At 32.2% G+C, this 18,826-nt stretch overlaps 1 protein-coding gene across 1 annotated transcript in view; it reads left to right on the top strand.

Annotated features, from left to right (window-relative positions):
* Nucleotides 1-703: 703 nt before the first annotated feature.
* LOC142319697 (uncharacterized) overlaps nt 704-18,826 on the top strand; it is a 42,714-nt gene continuing 24,591 nt past the window's right edge. Inside the window, exons 1-3 of the mRNA XM_075357265.1 lie at nt 704-863; nt 9,473-11,161; nt 14,309-14,392. Coding sequence (XP_075213380.1) covers nt 824-863; nt 9,473-11,161; nt 14,309-14,392 — 1,813 coding nt within the window. The 5' untranslated portion in view covers nt 704-823. The remainder of the gene's footprint in view (nt 864-9,472; nt 11,162-14,308; nt 14,393-18,826) is intronic.

Here is an 18,826-nt window from a genome sequence, read left to right as displayed (position 1 = left end):
TTCTTTCGCTAGTTATCGAAACAATGTTATCTGAAAGCCAACGTTTTAACTGGCCGGTTGGTTTAGGTGCTTTGTAAGACCAGCCATGTAAAAACTGGTGGACTGGTTTAACTGCTCAAATATTTATAAACACAGCGTTATGTTGAAATCGCAGATTGTGCTTCATGAGTATTCACGTTCACGGAAAAACTCAAGGGTATCTATCCTTCATGGTAAAACATTTTTTACAGCAGCTTATATTAGGATTGGGTTGTATTTAATTTCGTTTACGTTAATTACATTAAATGTACCGACAACAACCTGCCAAATGATTTGGAATTCTTTGAAATGAGATCTCATTCAAGAATCAATGGCTAACCGTAAACAATTACCAGTGTTTCTACTTATAAACTTAACGTCACGTATGTGTAAATGATAGTGCAACCATTTAGTTCTGTCTTTATCCATTGTTTCAGTTGAAACATGAAAACAAACTCTCGTAAATAAGTTACTTTAGAAATGTACATTACACCAAAATGCAAATCGGATGATTTTAATTATAACTCGGCTAGAAAGAATTAACGTTTCTTCTTTTGTTTCTTTTACTATTAATTGTTCCAGTTTAATCGTATTTTATTAGAATCATAACATACCGCTTATAAAGCAGCTGATTTTGTTGGATGAGGAGCTTCAGTTCATTCCTGCATTTAGAAAGTTTGGTGGATACCGATCGTCAATGCTATTTTGCGTTCATGCTTGGTTTTGTTCCATCTTGTTTGGTTAATAATTTTTGTTTTGTGAGATTTCGTTTGAAACCCTTCAAATTTACATTTTCACTATAACTATGAAGTCTCCAGCAGAGGAAGGGATGGATAACGATAAAAGTAAGTGTGATTGCCTTTTGTTTATAGGTATTATATCTAAAAATATTGGATAACCTTAGCGTTAACTTAACGTCAGGTGATTTGGCCAATCGAATATAACCTCTGTTTCCATATAGAATCTTTTTTATCTTGTAATGAAATTGGAAATATTACTGATGATTTGCGCCGTATTTGTATTTATAGAATAACGTAGAGTACTATGTTATCGTATATGTTCTGTGGATTAATTTATATTGTGGTTTTTAGAGCTTAACAGTGTAGACCCGCTTATCTTTGCTTCGGTCTGACAATTTTGGCTTTGATTGCCACAATATTGGTGCCTCCAGATAAAATTTAAACGATTGATATTGTTATAGGTATACCATTTTTACTATTGATAGTTTTATTTTTTATATATAGACGTACTCGAAAATTATACGTTACTAAATTTTTCGGGAAAGACCCTTTCATCTGTGGGTGTAAGGTATTATTTTATATTTAATCGCTCCCGTGCTCGGTAAAAAGAAATCATTCCTTATTTGTATTTAAACATTAACATTATAAAGCACAACAGCTAATGTTATCGTACATGTATGTTCTTTTGGCCATTCTTGTAAAATAATTTTTTTCTTTAGCAAAATCTGAAAGCCTTTTATTTTTAAAAAATAGAAATCCTTTTTAAAATTGGTGTAGGTTTGAAAAAAATAAAATACCACTTCCACTACTAACATGTAATAAATTCATTCTTCTCTCTGGTTAAGATTAAATGGGTGTTTAAGTTATTACCTCTCATACATAGTTTTTTTAAAGTTATTGCAGTACATAACATGAAAAGAGATTTTTCTAGCCAGTAACTAAACTATCTGTATGCAAAGTCTTTTTATGAAACAAAAAAATGAGTTTTGAAACTTGATCTTTCTTGGATAGCTGTGTTTGTGTATTAAATAGCATAGTTGTAGGTGATGTGATGCGAGTTAGAAGTCAGTCCCAAAAATCACATTTCCATATTCAGTGTAACAAGTATTCTGTTCCAGCCATTATATTAAACTATTAACTCAGAAAATAGCAGTTTGGAAGCAATACTACTTGTGTGTCCTCGATAATACTGTAACTGCATGATTACAACTTGAAGTGTATGCAACAACTAGAATATTGCAATGAGTAGCATCTTTGAAATCTATAACGGCTTTAGCAAAAGCCACATTCAATAAAGTGGTTTTCATAAATTAAGTTAAATAATATTGATTTCACTAATGCATTGAAATTTATTTGTAAGCAATGATCATAGCAGTCAATTAAAAAAAAAAAAAGACAGAAAACCATTTATTTTCATTTTTTAACAAATTTTAGAAAGGAGGTTCTTGGTTTAGCTTATAAGTTATGTTTTAAAGAAAAGATTTACAGTTTGCATAAATGGAATGTTTTTGTTACATGGTCAATATTTGCTGAATCATGTATTTGTGGGTACTGATTTCAAATATGAAGTCAGAATTTTCCTATTGGCCTCTGATTTTTTTGTAATTGTCCCTCCTATTTTCCAGTAACTACATGTTCATGAACAATAGAAGTACAATATAGTATTTATTTATTGCAGCAGTTAAGTTGCTAATTAAACTATAATTTATTTGACTTTATAAATAACAATGAAAAATAAGTATTATTATTTACACTGTAATTAAAACTATTACAATTGATTCTCATATGATTCATGTTGTATCTTTTTCTATGTCACCCATTGCATAGTGTATATGAATTTTGTTTTGGTGACTGAGTGCTAGATATATTATTGTAAGCAACAAACAATATTTCATGCTGGATAAGAAAAATCTCTTTTACATCAGTAAAGTTCAAACTTTCACGTTCATGTAACCTAGTGGTGCAGCTATGTTTCCTACCAATTAGTGATTTTATTTTTCTCTGTAATATCTGTTTAATCTGTTTATTGTAGTATAAAGTTTTGTGAAATGTGTTTGTGAGTGAGTATATTGCAGTGAACCTTTTAATAGAAGTGCCATGCAGTTGCATTAACCATCCAGAGAGTTTCTGTTACACTTGTTGTAAGGTAACATTAAAATCTCAGAGGAGAAATGTAACTTCACTGATAAAAAAAATCATATGAACTATATTTTGGATGTAAAGTAAGTGATCAAGACAGGTCCTGGGCTCCTGCAATTCATTGTAATGCTGTTGACTGGTTGCTGGAATGAATCTTGTCACATGACATTTACAATTATATTGGTTTGAAAAGAACTGAAGAATCACTTCACAAACTACTATTTTTGTATATTGAAAATATCAGAGATAACAGTTACAAGACATACTGTTAAATATAATGATATTTCCTCTGCTATAAGACCATTGTTTCTCAGTCCACAGTTCCCATTTCCATTACTACCAAAAATATGAAAATTAGAAGTGATGAAGCTGATGATGTTGAAGGTTGTGTAGATTTTTTTCAGATGATAAACAAAGGAGAGATCCTGCCAGATTTTTTAGAAAATACAAATTCTGAACCACAACTAATTAATCAATTTGAATTAAATGATCTTGTTCATGATCTAAATTTGTCCAAGAACCAAGCAGAAATTCTCACATCACAACTGAAAAGACCTTCTCTTTTACAAAACAATATTAAATTAAGTGCTTTCCATGATAGGCAGTATGAATTTGACATTTTTTTCTTCCACAGTACAAGGACTTGTTTATTGTAATGGTGTGGAATCTTTACCATAAGCTTTGGGACATATGCACCATCCTGATGAATGGTGTCTTTATCAAAGCATAGTTTGACAGCAGTCCTTCATGTCAGACATCATATCCCATCAGTCCCTAGCTCATGCAGTTCACATGAAGGAATCAAATGAAAATATGAAGCATGTGTTGGATATGATATAGTATGAGTAACATTTGTGGAGACATGAAAGTGTTAGCACTGTTACTTAGTTTACTATTCAGGTGTATAAAATTTTGTTGCTTTTTGTGTGAGTGGGACAGTAAAAATAGCAAGAATCATTATGTTAAAAAAGAGTGGCTACAAATATAAACATTTTCTGTAGTAGAGAAGAATGCTGTGTGAGTAACACTTGTAAATCTTGAAAAAGTTTACTTTCCGCCAGTACACATTAAGCAAGGTTTAATGACAATTTTATTAAAGTAATGGATCATGATGGGACTGGATTTCACTTTCTAAAAAAAAAAGTTCCCTTATATAAGTGATGCCAAGATAAAGGAAGGTATATTTTTGAACCACAAATAAGAAAACTAATTAATGAATTGAATTTGGGGACAGTTTGAATGACTGCAAGGAACAACTTCCATAGAAGTTGGCAGATAACTACAAAGAATTTATAACTGACCTTCTTAAAAACTATAAGGTCACTTTGATGTAATACGTCACTAAAGATCCACTTCTAAGATTTTAATCTGGAGTTTTTCCCTAACAGTCTTGAAGCTGTAAGTGATAAACATGGAGAACACTTTCACCAGGAAATATCCACCACGGAAGGGTCAATCCATTTTAAGTGACCCAAGGGTGGTTGCTTGACCACTTCAAAAAAAATTGAAACTTATTACCCACTTGCTTCCTACATGTTCCAGGACCTTAAAACTAATTTTTTTTAAAAATTTATTTAAGCAATTTACCTATGGCAGCCGTTTTTGTGCTGGTGCGCACACCTATTTTTGTAATTAGGTTAATAATTAACCTATAATATATAACCTATAATATAATAAAGGTAATTAGGTATTAAAGGTTTACGGAACAAATCATAACTAAAAAACTATTGGTCCTGGAAGGATGAAACAAAAAACAATTTAATTATATTTTCTCAAGGTAAAAGATGGACCAGTGGTTTATTTACCTATCTCTCCTCTTTCTATGAGAAAATTACCAATTAAGTTGAATATAAACTGTAAAATTTCACTTTTGTAATTTCTTTCAAGAGTCAGGGATGGCATACATAGTTTGAATTGTTTTTTATATGCAGGTATATGTTAGTAATTCTACCATAAATAATATTAATGGTGATATACTTACCCTGTAAATTTTTATGAATATTTGAAAATTAATTTTTTTTTAAATTCAAATTTTGGCTTCAAATAACTCTGATGGGGCTTGTAATAAAGATCTCAAATTTGCACAACTTACAGCGTTTTTGTAGATGTTTATGGCAAATAAAAACATTGCTTGTGTACTGTACTAATAAAATAGTTATAATTTCTCAAACATCATGATAAACCTGTCACAAGAGATACCATTTTGACTTACTAAATAAGTGCTCCAAGGGGGTTTCTTGTCTTCTGGGCACTTAATATTTTTATACTTATTACTATAGTTGAAATAGACTTGATCGGTTCAAACAAGTCAAGTTCAAACAACATGAACACTGACGTTGAATGGTTCATTCAACGTCAGTGTTCATGTTGTAACAGGCGCTTCATGTCATTTCCAGTCGTCGAGAAAATTCATGTTGCAACTTGCTCATTTATGCTTGTTGCATCATTTAGATTTGCAGTTACAGACAGATCAGTCTGACATTAGTCAGTATCCTGTTCACATCTTTACAAAGTGTCTCTAATTTCATCCTGTGTTTGGAAGTGTTTATTAAATTAATAAGTTTTACTTAATAATATATTTGTAAATTTTAAATCGGTTAAATTTTTACATTATTTTCGATTAATTTCACGTAAAACAATGGAAGAACAATGTTCCATAGGAATAAATGTGAATGAAGAGTTTCATAAAACAGTGTGTAGTACAGTGCCAAAAGAACTCATTAAAATTTGTGAATTTATGATGAAAACTAACAACTTAATTTAATTATGTGTTAATTCAGATGTCACTAGTGTTTGTAAACAGCATGAAAAAAGGTTTTTGTCAAAATTTAGTCACCTGTATGGACAGTTCTGTTTGACCCCTTGAGAACTCAGAAAAACACAGTTAAGAAAAACTCAAGATAAATAACATTAGAGCAAGCTCTTAAAGAACACATTTTTCCAAAATTTAAATTAGTTCCTGGAAAGTCACTTTGTGTTAACTGTTTCAAAAGTACTTTTTCTCACAGAAGAAATGAATTGTATATGTCAAGTACTGTACCACTTTCGCTTAAGGAAAAAGACTATTGCTTGTGCTTGACAATCAGTGGTGGATAGGAGAAGTGATAGATATTAGCCTCGAAAATGACAATGTGCAGGTTCATTTATTCCACCCAGCTGGACCAAGTACGTCATTTCAAAAGTCTCAGCAAGGCAAAGTGTGGCTACCGATCTGCAAAGTCCTGAGAAAATTGACATCATTTGAACTAACTACAGTGACGGATTGTTCTCACACAATTTCAAGACAATTATCAGAGGAGATATCACAGCTGTTGGTTAACCACACTAAATAATAGACTTTCTTTGCTATAAAAACTGGCTGTTTCATTGAAGAATAATTAAAATTTTGCTACAATTCATTTTATCTTCGATACTGTTTACAAAAATAAACCAATATAAAAATAAAAGTGAATTCTTAAAAAAGATGTAGGCTACTCATTCAAATCTCATTTTGGGTAAGTTTTACAAGCATTTTTGAATCAAAATTGTATTAGGTGATTACTGGTATTGGTTAAGTTTTCATTAAATTACCACCTACCATTAATAATTTAAAAATAATTATTTTAAAAATACTGAAAACGTCAACTTCAACAACATAGGGGCTAAATATAAAAAATGTAAAGTGCAAAGAAGATGAGAAACCCCCATGGAGCACTCATATAGTGAGTCAAAATGGTATCGCTTTTAACAGGTTTTTTGCGATTTTTGAGAAATTATAACTTTCTTATTAGTACAATACACAAGAAACCTTTTTATTTGCCATAAACATCAAGAAAAACAATGAAAGTTGTGGAAATTTGAGATTTTTATTCCCCCATCAGTTATTTGAAGCCAAAATTTGAATTTAAAAAAAAAATTAATTTTCAAAAATTCATAAAAATTTAGGGGTAAATTTATCACTAACATATACCCACATATAAAAGAATAATTCAAACTGTGTATGCCCTGCCTCTTGAAAAAAATTGCCAAAAGTGAAATTTCCCTGTTTTTCATGTTAAACTTAATTGGTAATTTTCTCTTAGAAAGAAGAGAGATAGGTAAATAAATCACTGGACCAGTCTTTTTACCTTGAGAAAATATGATTAAATTGCTTTTTGTTTCATCCTTCTAGGACCAATAAGTTTTTTAGTTATGATTTGTTCCGTAAACCCTTACAATTACAAAAATAGGTGTGCACGCCAGAACAAAAATGGCTGTCACAGGTAAATTGCTTAAATAAAAAATAAAAAAAAATAATAGTTTTAAGGTCCTGAAACATATAGGAAATAAGTGGGTAAGTTTCAGTTTTTTTTAATCGGTCAAGCAACTAGCTTATGTTTTTTGGGACACTTCTAATGGATTGACCTGGAAACAAGGTACCAGGGAAAATGAACCCGAGATTGCTGGCTGACTACCATTGGAATCTTAAGAGCGATTGATGTACCTGCAGCAGACTACACCAGAAAATCCAAAAGAAGCAGATTTTAGGCTTGTAGAAATTGCATTTATAGATAGTAGTGCTTTACTGCCATCATAATGCTTCCTACAAAAAATTATGCACAATATAAAGAAACTACTTGGCATGATGAAATTGAAGTAAAAAATACTATAAGATTCAGTTTTTAACATTCTTGAAACGAACAAAAGAAATGTAAAAAACTAAAGTATGTACATTTAAAAAAGTACTTTTATTGAAAATTATCTAATGAATTAATAAATCTGAAGATTAATTTTAAAACGTTATTTAAAATGTATAATTTAAAATTCTTGAATACAGTAGTTTGAAACTGGTACTGAGAAAAAGTATTAAATAGTAAATATCTTTTTAATTATTATTTACTGTTCATGAAGTGTTAATACTTATTACTGGTATCACATCATAAAACTTAAAATGTGTTATGTTCTGCTTCTATCAAATACATAGATGTATTGACATTATTATATTAACAGCCAGAATTGGTCAATGTACCCTCTGCTGTAAGCAGAATAACAAAAAATACCCAGAAATATGTAAAATTTATTGAAAATTACATTAAGGAAAAGTAGCATCTTATTCAAAATTAAATGAAAATTATGTTGTCTTAATTTTCATTAAAATAAAGTTCAAGCAACAAAATGGAAAAACTACTTATTACCAAATGGGAGGAGCTTGTAATTAAATGCCCATGCCATTAAGCGTGTTAGTTTTATTAACTGGGTGAGTTTAGAAGTGTTACTAAGTGGTAAGTTAATTGTGTGTATATATATATATATATATATATATATATAAAACCAAATAAGTTTGAAAATTATCCAAATTAAGAATTTAGTGAAGAAAGAATTGCATTAGAAAATTTTCTAATGCAGCTCATTAGGGTTTCATTTGTAGTTGTCTTAATAAAGTCCTACATCTTGAATGAAACGTCAAGGTTTTCTGCTTTTGTTTTTATTTTGTTTGTTTGGTTGTTGACCTAATGAATTGTATTAGAACATTTTTTATTAATTTGATTAATTTTCTAACGTATTTAGTTCTTTTTATATTTGTCTAACCAAAGAATAGAGTTTAGTTATTTTATGTATATATATGTATAAAGTTTTTCTTAATTATTCTCTGTAATATCTTACTTTTTTTTTTACCAAATAAGTGATGAGAGCCCACATTTAGTAAAAAAATATGTTTTACATTAGATATATATCTACAATTGTATATGTCCCTGAAATTTTTTCTTAAATTTATTTTTTTAATGATTAATTCACCAAAAGAAATCTGAAGCTTTCTAATTGAAAATATAATATATGAAATTTAAACATGTCAAAAATGTGGAGTCAGATTGGATTCTAACCATAAATTTCTGGATAAAAATCAGTTGAAAAGTGGGTGAAAGATAGGAATAGAATATGCTACCACTATACCATAGAAGTCAGTGAATATTTTCATTAAAGTTGAAGAAATTTTGAATGAGGAAAAAGTGTTATACAGTGCAAATTATGTAAAAATGTGTATTTATTTTTAATCATACTTTTAATTTGATGTCATTTTTCTAATTTTAAAGAGTTTTTAATTTTTAGCTGTATTTGATTGGTATATTTAGTTATGTTTTTAAAAATAATACTTTTTCAATTCTGGGCAGAACTGTCACACCCATTTATAATTTAATGGTTTCAAAAAACCTGGAAAGTTTCAGGGGTAGTATTTTTGAAAGTGAAAAGGATATAAGTATAAAATTTGGTTACGTAACTTTTTACTTTGTGGTATGTATACCTTATGGCCAGAAAAAAGCAAACGGTAATGAATAATAAATTTATTTTTACTGCAGAATTTTATATAAAAATATTGGCTGATGAAATGTAGAATATTATAATAGATATTGTGTCATTTTACTTACATCCATATGCATTTGTTATTAACTTTCTTTTTTTAGTTGTATCCTTCACTATCCCGTTAAAGTCCATCAGGGCTTGAACAGGGGGGTGGTGTGGCGACTGGAATTGTCACAAGGCTCCTATGGGGGTTGAGATGTATCCTTCACTAATTTAACTTTACCAAGATATTATTAACAGAAAGTAATTTTTTTCAGATGGTATTGCTAGTCCAGCAGATGATTACAACAGTGAAAGTGATGGTGAAAATGAAGACAGAAGATCTGTTTCATCAAGAAGCAATGCATCAAGGCAGTCTCGACAATCGGCTGCAGAAGTATCTGAATTTCTGAAGTCATATAAATCACCCTCTCCACAAGTTTCAAGAGCTTCATCCCATTCTCAGTCCGAAGCAGGATCTCGTGCTGCTTCACATTCAAGGTCCCCTTCCAGGGATGGTTCTGTTGCATCTAATCGTAGCTCAAATGCTAGACATTCTAGATCAAATTCAGTGGTCTCTCAAAGTTCTGTGAAATCCGGATCTCGCTCTAGATCAAATTCAGGATCTAGAGCAGCATCAAGGTCCCGTTCAAGATCACGTTCTGGTTCTAAAAATTCTAGAGCAGTATCAAGATCGCGGTCCGGTTCTAGGAATTCTAGATCAGCTTCAAGGTCTCGTTCTGGATCTAAAAACTCTAGAGCATCACAGTCACCAGTTGAATCGCGTAATAGTTCTAGATCTCGGTCACCTTCACCATCAAATAAAGCTATTTCTAGATCCCGTTCACGTTCAGTTTCATCTGACAAAAGTAAAGTTGGTTCTGAAACTGGGTCAAGACGTAGCTCAAAAAGTCCAAAATCACCAAAAAATGTTAATTCTCAAAGAAAAAGCCGATCAAGGTCTAGATCTAGATCTCATTCAGTGAGTCCTGCTCGATCAAGATCACATTCTGCATCAAGTAAGCATTCAAGAAGATCTAGATCAGCTTCTAGAGCTCTTTCAAGGTCTAGATCAAGGTCACATTCAATTGCTGCTTCCAGATCTCGATCAAGATCAGGTTCACGATCAAAAGCAGCTTCTAGATCTCGTTCAAGATCAGGTTCTCGATCTAAGTCACCATCAAGGTCACGATCCAGATCTGTTTCCCAAACTGGAAATACATCAAGATCACGTTCTCGATCTAAATCAGTATCACGATCACGCTCTAGATCTGGTTCTAGAAGTAAAGCAGCATCAAGATCTCGGTCCAGATCAGGTTCTCAGGCTAAAGCTGCTTCAAGGTCACGGTCAAGATCAGGATCACATTCTAGATCTAGGTCAAGGTCACCAGTTAATCGTAAATCAAGGTCACGCTCTAGATCTAGGTCAGGATCACCAGTCAATCATAAATCAAGATCACATTCTAGGTCTAGGTCAGGATCACCAGTAAATCGTAAATCAAGATCACATTCTAGGTCTAGATCAGGATCACCAGTTAATCATAAATCGAGGTCACATTCTAGATCTAGGTCAAGATCACCAGCAAGTCATAAATCTAGATCACATTCTAGATCAAGGTCAGGATCACCAGTAAATCGTAAATCTAGATCACATTCCAGATCTAGGTCAGGATCACCAGTTAATAGTAAATCTAGGTCACATTCTAGATCTAGATCAGGATCACCAGTTAATCGTAAATCTAGGTCACGTTCTAGATCTAGGTCAGGATCACCAGTTAATCATCGTAAATCTAGATCACATTCCAGATCTAGGTCTGGATCAAAAGCTGCCTCTAGATCTCATTCTAGAAGTAAGTCAAGATCACGTTCAGGGTCTAGATCTGTTTCGAGGTCAAGAAGTAGGTCACATTCAAGGTCACGATCAAGATCTGTGTCACCCAGGGGCCGAAAGCAGGATTCAGATGATGGTATTTTTATAATTATATTAAATAATATTAGCAATAAGATTTTAGGTGATAATGTCTTCTTTTAGGTTGATTTCATAAGAAAGCTACCTATTTTAATGGGTACCATGATTCGACTTATGGAAAATTTTAATATATCTTTGTGTCTCACATTCCCAGACCCCAAAACCACTATCAGCTCAAAAGTTTGTATATATATATATATATACATATATGTATTTCACTATCTTGTAAACACAATAACTGCCATAATTTTGCGCCAATAACTTCAAATTGTTCCTTAAAAATAACTCGTCCAAAATCTCAGTTGAGTTCGTTAACAGCAAAAATCAGACAGACCATGTGGTGGAATGGAGGCTTTTTTGATAAAAACAATATTGCTATAACTTTTTTATCAAGTAAAATGTTAAATTTGTTTAAAGTTCCTACTATTGTTTGGATAAGGGCCTAATACTTATGTAAGTAAAGATTTTTGATATCACCAACCATTGGCCCCAAGGGGTGGAAAAAATGAGGTTTTGAAGACAAAAAAAAAAATCATACCTCCCTTAATAGGCACAGTATCGAATTGGTTTAAAGTGGTCATTAGTCTTCTAAACTTTACCTAAAACATTTGTCTGAAACAATTTTTGATATGATGAACCCTTATGGCAAGGGATGACCAAAATGTTGCTGGAATTGTAAGACGGTGGAGCTTGCTAAACATGTGAAACTTTTTTCACTTGCAACCATTGTAATATTTAGTAAATTTGAAGTTTTTCTTAACTCTTAGGTGGAAATCTTTTTTATTCCCTACTTAGCATCCGTGAAATCTACCTCTGCCTTCCAGTGTGCCGAAAGGGATTTTTTTGCATCTTTCAGTAACAGTATGAAAAGCAATTGCAGTTTAAAACTTGTAATTGCTTTTGAATAGTTAACAGTTTTTTTTTATGCTTTATCATTAGGGCTTTATTACCATGATTATAAGGCTAATTTTACTGTATAAAACCAGCAAAATATTGCTACTGTAGTTTTTAAAAACAATTTTTGGTAACTATTCATATACAAGTTGAGCAGGAACTTGTCATTTTAAAATGAAATAAAGAGGTATACTTTTTTACATATGAACATTTGTAAAAATGTTCATATGTAAAAATTAATATTTTTGCTTATGTATTTATGTATATATACATATGTATATGTAATGTTAGATGTATTATAATTATTCATTTTGCTAATTTTTTTTAATACAAGAATTTGATTTTTATCTTAAGACATTAAAATAAATTAAAGAATTATAAATAGAAAAGTTAAAATTGTTTTATAAAATTCATTACTTTACCTGTGAAATGCAGAATACTGGAGCAAAAATTGTGAAGTATTATCATAAAAATTTTAATATATTTTTTTTAACTGTAGATTTACTTCACGTGAATTTATGAAGTTAGACTCTAAAAAGGTTGATTGATTAGAGAATTGTTAAATGACCTCAGATAATTGTATCTCTTACAACTTTGTGAATCCACAACACTTCTATCTCAGGGAAAAACGTTATAAAAATAAAAGGATCAGAAAAAAATACAAACTGCTAGTGCCATGAACTAGTAACTGAAGTTAATCAGTTCTGGTTGCAATTACCTTTAAGGTGTGTAAATGCATTTTATTGGCAATTAATTCAAAATGCACACCAAATTTATGTAAATGAGTACATAAAATCCAAATAAGTAAATGAGTACTATATTAGAATGACAGTAAAAAAAGGCAAATGAAGCCAAATAACGTAAACTTTAAAGAAATAATGTTATGTTTCATACAAATTTATTTAGTCTTTGATTTATTTCTTGAATATTTATTATTTTAATTTTTATTTCAATATATTAGCTACAGAGAATTCTTTTGCTGGTAAAATTTTTTAGTGTTATTTAATGTTTTAGTTTAACTTGGTGGTTCCTAAACTGTGGTGTGTATACCACTAATAGTATCCAAGACCTTCCCAGTTGGTACAAAAGATCTTTCTGTGTGGCTGTGAAAAATAAGTAACATCAAAACGCAAAAAAAATCCAAAAATGATTTTTACTTACTTTACAAGAAAGGAGGGGTAACCTTTTTTTTCATCTTCATATCTTTATTTGAAAATTTAACATTTAATCTAGTACAGATTTTTTTCATTTCTTTAAATATTTTTTAATTCGCTTATAATTTCTGCTAAGTTAAAAACTTTACCGTAGTTATTTTTACTCTGGATTTTTATCTTAAAGGTAAAAATCCTTTTGTACCATCCATTTCTGATGGCTTTTTAAGTTAGAATTAGAATAATATGTGATACTTTAAACATGATATTGCTACATTTGTTTATTAATACTCTAAAGATTGATCGGCTAATAATATTGGTTTTTAAGGTATTCATTAACTTGCTAGAATACCTTTGCTTACTAAACTTTAATCAATTTTATTAAAAAAAACAAAAAAAAAACAGTTCTATTGATTTTTCAAATTGTGACACATTATGCATTTAATTCACGTTTTAGTTATAGTTCTTTTAAATTATTAAATTTTGGTTGAAGTGCATAATTATTAATATATTAGTTTTTATAATCAGACTTAATAGAAAGTAATCAATCGTTGGATGAAATGTAGACAGTGATATCCAGACTATCTTTGGGTAATTAATTAAACCTTTTTATTGTAGTGACATTTCATACAGTTTACTTTTTGAAAAAAAATTTCAAATGCGTTGTGCATAATTATTATTTTTTTTTTAATTAATTGATCAAGGAATTCTCCGTGAGAATATTTCAGTATCATCACAATCTCATTATGTTTTAACAGATGTGCAAGTATTTATTTTCATAGATGTATATGTTGTGCAGGTAAAGTGTAATTATATAAGATCACATCTGACATTTAAAAAAAATAAAATAAAGCTTCTTTAATTATTTTCATCATTTATCATGTAAATGTGGTATAATGTTTTTTTGTATTATTATTATTATTAGAAAAATTGTTCTGATTTTAATTGTTGTAAATATAATATCTAGTGCTGTTATCCCTTAAAAAATAATTCTATACCAAGACCCTCATTTACTGATTGTTATGAAATGAAAGTTTGGGAACTACTGAGTTTTTTATTATAACTTAATAAAAGTGTTTTAAAATTGCAATGTTTTATAGACCTTGGTGAAATAGAAGAGAGAAATTCAGTTGTAGATACTGATAATGAATCTGATGAAGAAAAAAAGGTGTCAAAAGGTGATGGTAAGTGCAGTTAAGTTTACGATACTTTTTACTTTATTAAACTTTTTATTAATTCATACATTGCATTCAAATTTCATAATTATAAAAAATACATTAGTACTATGCTGATGTTAATAAATCATAAAAGTGATTAATATTAAGGGTATAATGTATTTATTATGATTTAGTGTTGTGATGTTTGCATAATAATTAATGGAATTAAAATGTTTAAGAAAAACCACTGTAATAAAACCTTATCATGTTTTCTTTAATTTTATTGCGGCAAGTAAATTTGAAAACAAGCAAATAATCATGAAATAACGTAATAAACAGTATTATCTATTTTAATATAAAATATTGTACTCATACAGTCATCAAAAGAACACCAACCATCACATTAGCATCAGAATAAACGCAGCATCAACTTCAGGACAACAAACTCAAGAACACACAGACTGGCATAGACATCATGCATACTTACTACCACGCACATTCACTCACTGCACACACACACACACACACACTCAGAACATCACATCACATCACACCAACTCACAATGTGCACAACTGGCACACACTGCAGGCACTAATCCCAAGGCATGGGCTCAAGGTGCTAATCTGCGGATTAGCGCCCACCCCGCACTCTCCAGCGTCATCCTCTTGTGTGAGTCTCTTCCCATGCCCTGAGATCTTCCATCACTACCTTTGCAAATCTCGGTATGGCTCTCCACAAATCCGTATTTAGCAAGATGTCTTGCAATTCCTCAGGTTGGAACATGTTTTCTCAATTGAGATTAGTTAATAACTCTGCTCGAGTGTCTGCATATCGAGGACACTGAAAGAATACATGTTATGCAGTTTCCTCGTTTCTGCACACAGGACAGGCATATCTGTGCTCTCAATGCCAAACCTGTGGAGATAAGCATTAAAGCTGCCTTGGTCTGCCAGCATCTGTGTTAGGCAGTAGTCCAGAATGCCATATGGTCTTTCACTTCAACGCCATACTTCCCCAAGGAGACAGTTCACCAACCCTTGGTGCCTTCATCTCACCGCTATTGTCACAGGTTCATCATTTCCTCCTTCACTAACCTGGTTTGCCTCTTCTTCTCCATAATAGACATTGCACCCAGCTCCTGTAACCTTCTGCATTATTCAACAACCAGGTCTTTTGGGAGAAGTCCCGCCGAGACCTCTGCTGCCGCACCAGAGACAGTTCTATAAGCTGGTGTAGTACAGAGGCAACACCATCTGTGGAGTGCCTCCAATACCACCCAGTACTTGGAGTACTTTGTCACTCCCAACCAGATCTCTGCTCCATAAAGCATAATGGAATGGTCAACACCTGCTAGTAGTCTTCTCTTTTGTTGCCACAGGCCACTGCAGTTGGGCAGAAGGCCAGAAATCAGTCGCATGGTTTTCTCTTGTCTCCAGCATGTGATTCCTGAACCAAAGCCAGGCATAAATCCATATGCTCAGGTACTTAACTGCAGTTTTGACAGGATTCACTTCCCCCTCCAGGGTAATTATCACTGTGGGCCTCCTTTTTGTTGTAATCAGCACAGCCTCTCTGTTTTTTTAGGGGCTATCTTGAGCCCTAGCCCTCTCATCCACCTGCAAATTGTGGTATATGCTTCTTCAATCTTGACGATAACATCCCTCTTACAGTCCGCATCGACCACAAGGGCCAAGTCGTCTGCATACCCAATCATAGTGATGTTAATCAGCAGCGGAAGCCGAAAAACATTATTGTAGGTTATATTCCACAGGGTCAATTTGAAAACCAATTCCTGTAGCACCTCTCTATTGACTCTCCACGCTGTAATACCATCCTCTGCTTCACACAGAAGTATACGACCAGTCAGGTAGGACTGAATAATTTTAACCAAATATCTCAGTGCACCAAGGTTCATCAGGCCTGCTTAACGGCAATGTGTAATCGAGTGTAACTAGTACACAACACATGCCTCCTGATAAATTCCGGTCCCTGCTGTCCCTGATAATCCTCTGTGCCATACAACAGACTGCAACGACAGCACTGAGGGCAGACCTACCTCTGCGAAAGCCGTACTGGTTCACAGAGAGTCTGCTCACCTCTACTCTCCTAGCCAACCGCTGCTGGAGCATACGCTCCAGTACCTTTGCCGAGAAATCTATCATTGCTAAAGGTCTAAATGATGTACCAAGTGTGGGGTCTCTCCCAGGTTTAGGGATCAACATGAGCTTTTTCATTCTCCATATGCCCATGAAAGAACTCTCTTTTAGATATGCATTATATATGCCAAGAAATGCCTGTGGCTTGGCCCAAACCTCCACCTTAACCACCAGGTCCAACATCATGTCTATGTCTGGCATCTTCAGATCCATGTGTTCGATAGCAGCCATGAGTTTGCTGCTTGTGAATAATGGTGGGGACTCTTTCATTCTTCTTCGTCAGTCATAAGTTCCTCCCCACGAGGGAAAACTCATCTATTATGTATCTGACATCACATGCGTCATGCAGTGTTGGTGTTCTGTATCTGAGCGCTATTTTAACTATCAGCTTATGTGACCTCCCCTATGAGTCGAGAGTCAACCTCTGCTACTAGCTGGCTCCAGCATGCCCCTTTAGAATCAGGTATGAGCCTTGTAAGCTCCATTCTTAGCTTCTTATAGTGAGTCGTATATAAGGTTCTCTGTGATAGCAGATGAGCCTGCATTGCCAGTCTCTTGGCCTTATGGCACTCCAGTCCTTTATTAGGATTGTCCTGCATCCACCAGTAGGCAGGGGGTGGCCTTCCTGTTGCATCTGTGGGGGAGGATTCTTGTGCAGGCTTCTATCAAACACCCAACCAAACATGAGGCTTTTTCATCTGCCATGTCAGCCCAGGCGACACCCCGAAAAAACCTATGTTCATAATTAATTATAAAACGTGTGTTATTTAGTTATTGGTTAATACATAGTCTTCAGGAATTGATTGTTTGGAATGTAATGTTTGAATGGAAGGAATATTTGTGTTTGTAAAATGTTTAATTGATTATACTTATTAAGGTTTGCAACCTTGAAAAATTTAGCTTAACTGTTGGAATATTTGTAATTAACTCTTTTATTTCTAATTAATTACTAATTAAGTAGTGCATTCATATGAATTTTAGAACATTTCCAAAATCTCTGTGCTTCAGACTTAACTCTTTGTACTCGAAAGCAATTTTGCTAAAGTGTCCGCACAGCTCCGGTGGCCTGCAATGTATTCACTTATCATTTCAATGATAGCTCCGATTAAAATGATGTATTAAACTCTCATGCAACTCCCCAGTCCTGCAATGCTGGTCAAGGTTATTTTCCTCCAGCACTTCGGTGGCCTACTGTGCAGGCCCCTAACCTTCACATTTTATTTCTTTTGTACTCAGTTATGTATGTGTTCATAACATGGGCCAGTATATTTGGCCTGTTTAGAAATAATACAGCTATAAATCTTATGTGCTATGTTGTAAACAAAATTTTTATTACATTAGAAATGTGATGTAATGTGAGCGACTCTTTTAACCTTCAAGGGATTAGTTAGAGTAAACATCATTTAATAAATTATATGTTAACTGAGCTTAGTTATGTTTTTATTTTCTTGTAGTACATAAAATTGTCTTTTATTTGATAATAAACACTATGGTTTGGCATTTTGACCTTCTTAATTTAAGCATAATCAATTATGAATAATATATTTTGGTAAATAATCTGCAGGGGTGTTTTTAAAAAACTCTCTTTTTAAAAAAAACTATTATTAGTAAAAATTTGTTTTACTATTATTAGAAATAGAGTATGTATATATATTTTTAAACTTGATTTTTTTACCCATGACGGAATGGAGATAGTAGTATATGCATTTGGGAGAAGAGGTTGTGTATGTGCCCGTGTGTGTTACTATTTTCCTCAAAATCTACTGGACAATTTTGATGCGGTTTTTTGCATTACTTAGGTATCATTTCAGAGCAGGTTCTTAGATAGTTTTACGGTTATAAGCTGCCAGGGGGCACTGTAGTAGATATGTTTCTTCAAAATGGCTTTGAGGGTATTTTAAAATTTTTAATTTTTTATAACTTTTTATTTGTATACCTGATTTTATTATTCATATTTTGAAAATAATAATTTTAATTTTGTTAAGCCACCTAGAGAATTAAAAAGTTCTAAAAATCTACATAACAGGCGTCAAATCACTGGGGAGGGCTGATAATTTGTATTACGATTTCTCTATTTTTATTCGTACTAAATTTTTGTATGTCTCATTGGCCAAAAACATTATATATTTATTTTAAATTTATATTGTTTGTACATTTTTAAACTTGATTTTTTGTTTGTATACCTGATTTTTTTATATTTAGAAAGTAATAATTTTGTAATTTTGTTAAACCACCTAGATCATTAAAAAGTTCATTTATAACAAGTATCTTTCAATTTTTCATTCATAAACCTGCTTTAGACAG

This window comes from Lycorma delicatula, chromosome 2, assembly GCF_047948215.1.
Source record: "Lycorma delicatula isolate Av1 chromosome 2, ASM4794821v1, whole genome shotgun sequence".
NCBI classification, from domain to species: Eukaryota; Metazoa; Arthropoda; class Insecta; order Hemiptera; family Fulgoridae; genus Lycorma; species Lycorma delicatula.
This window is presented reverse-complemented; position numbering and strand designations above follow the sequence as displayed.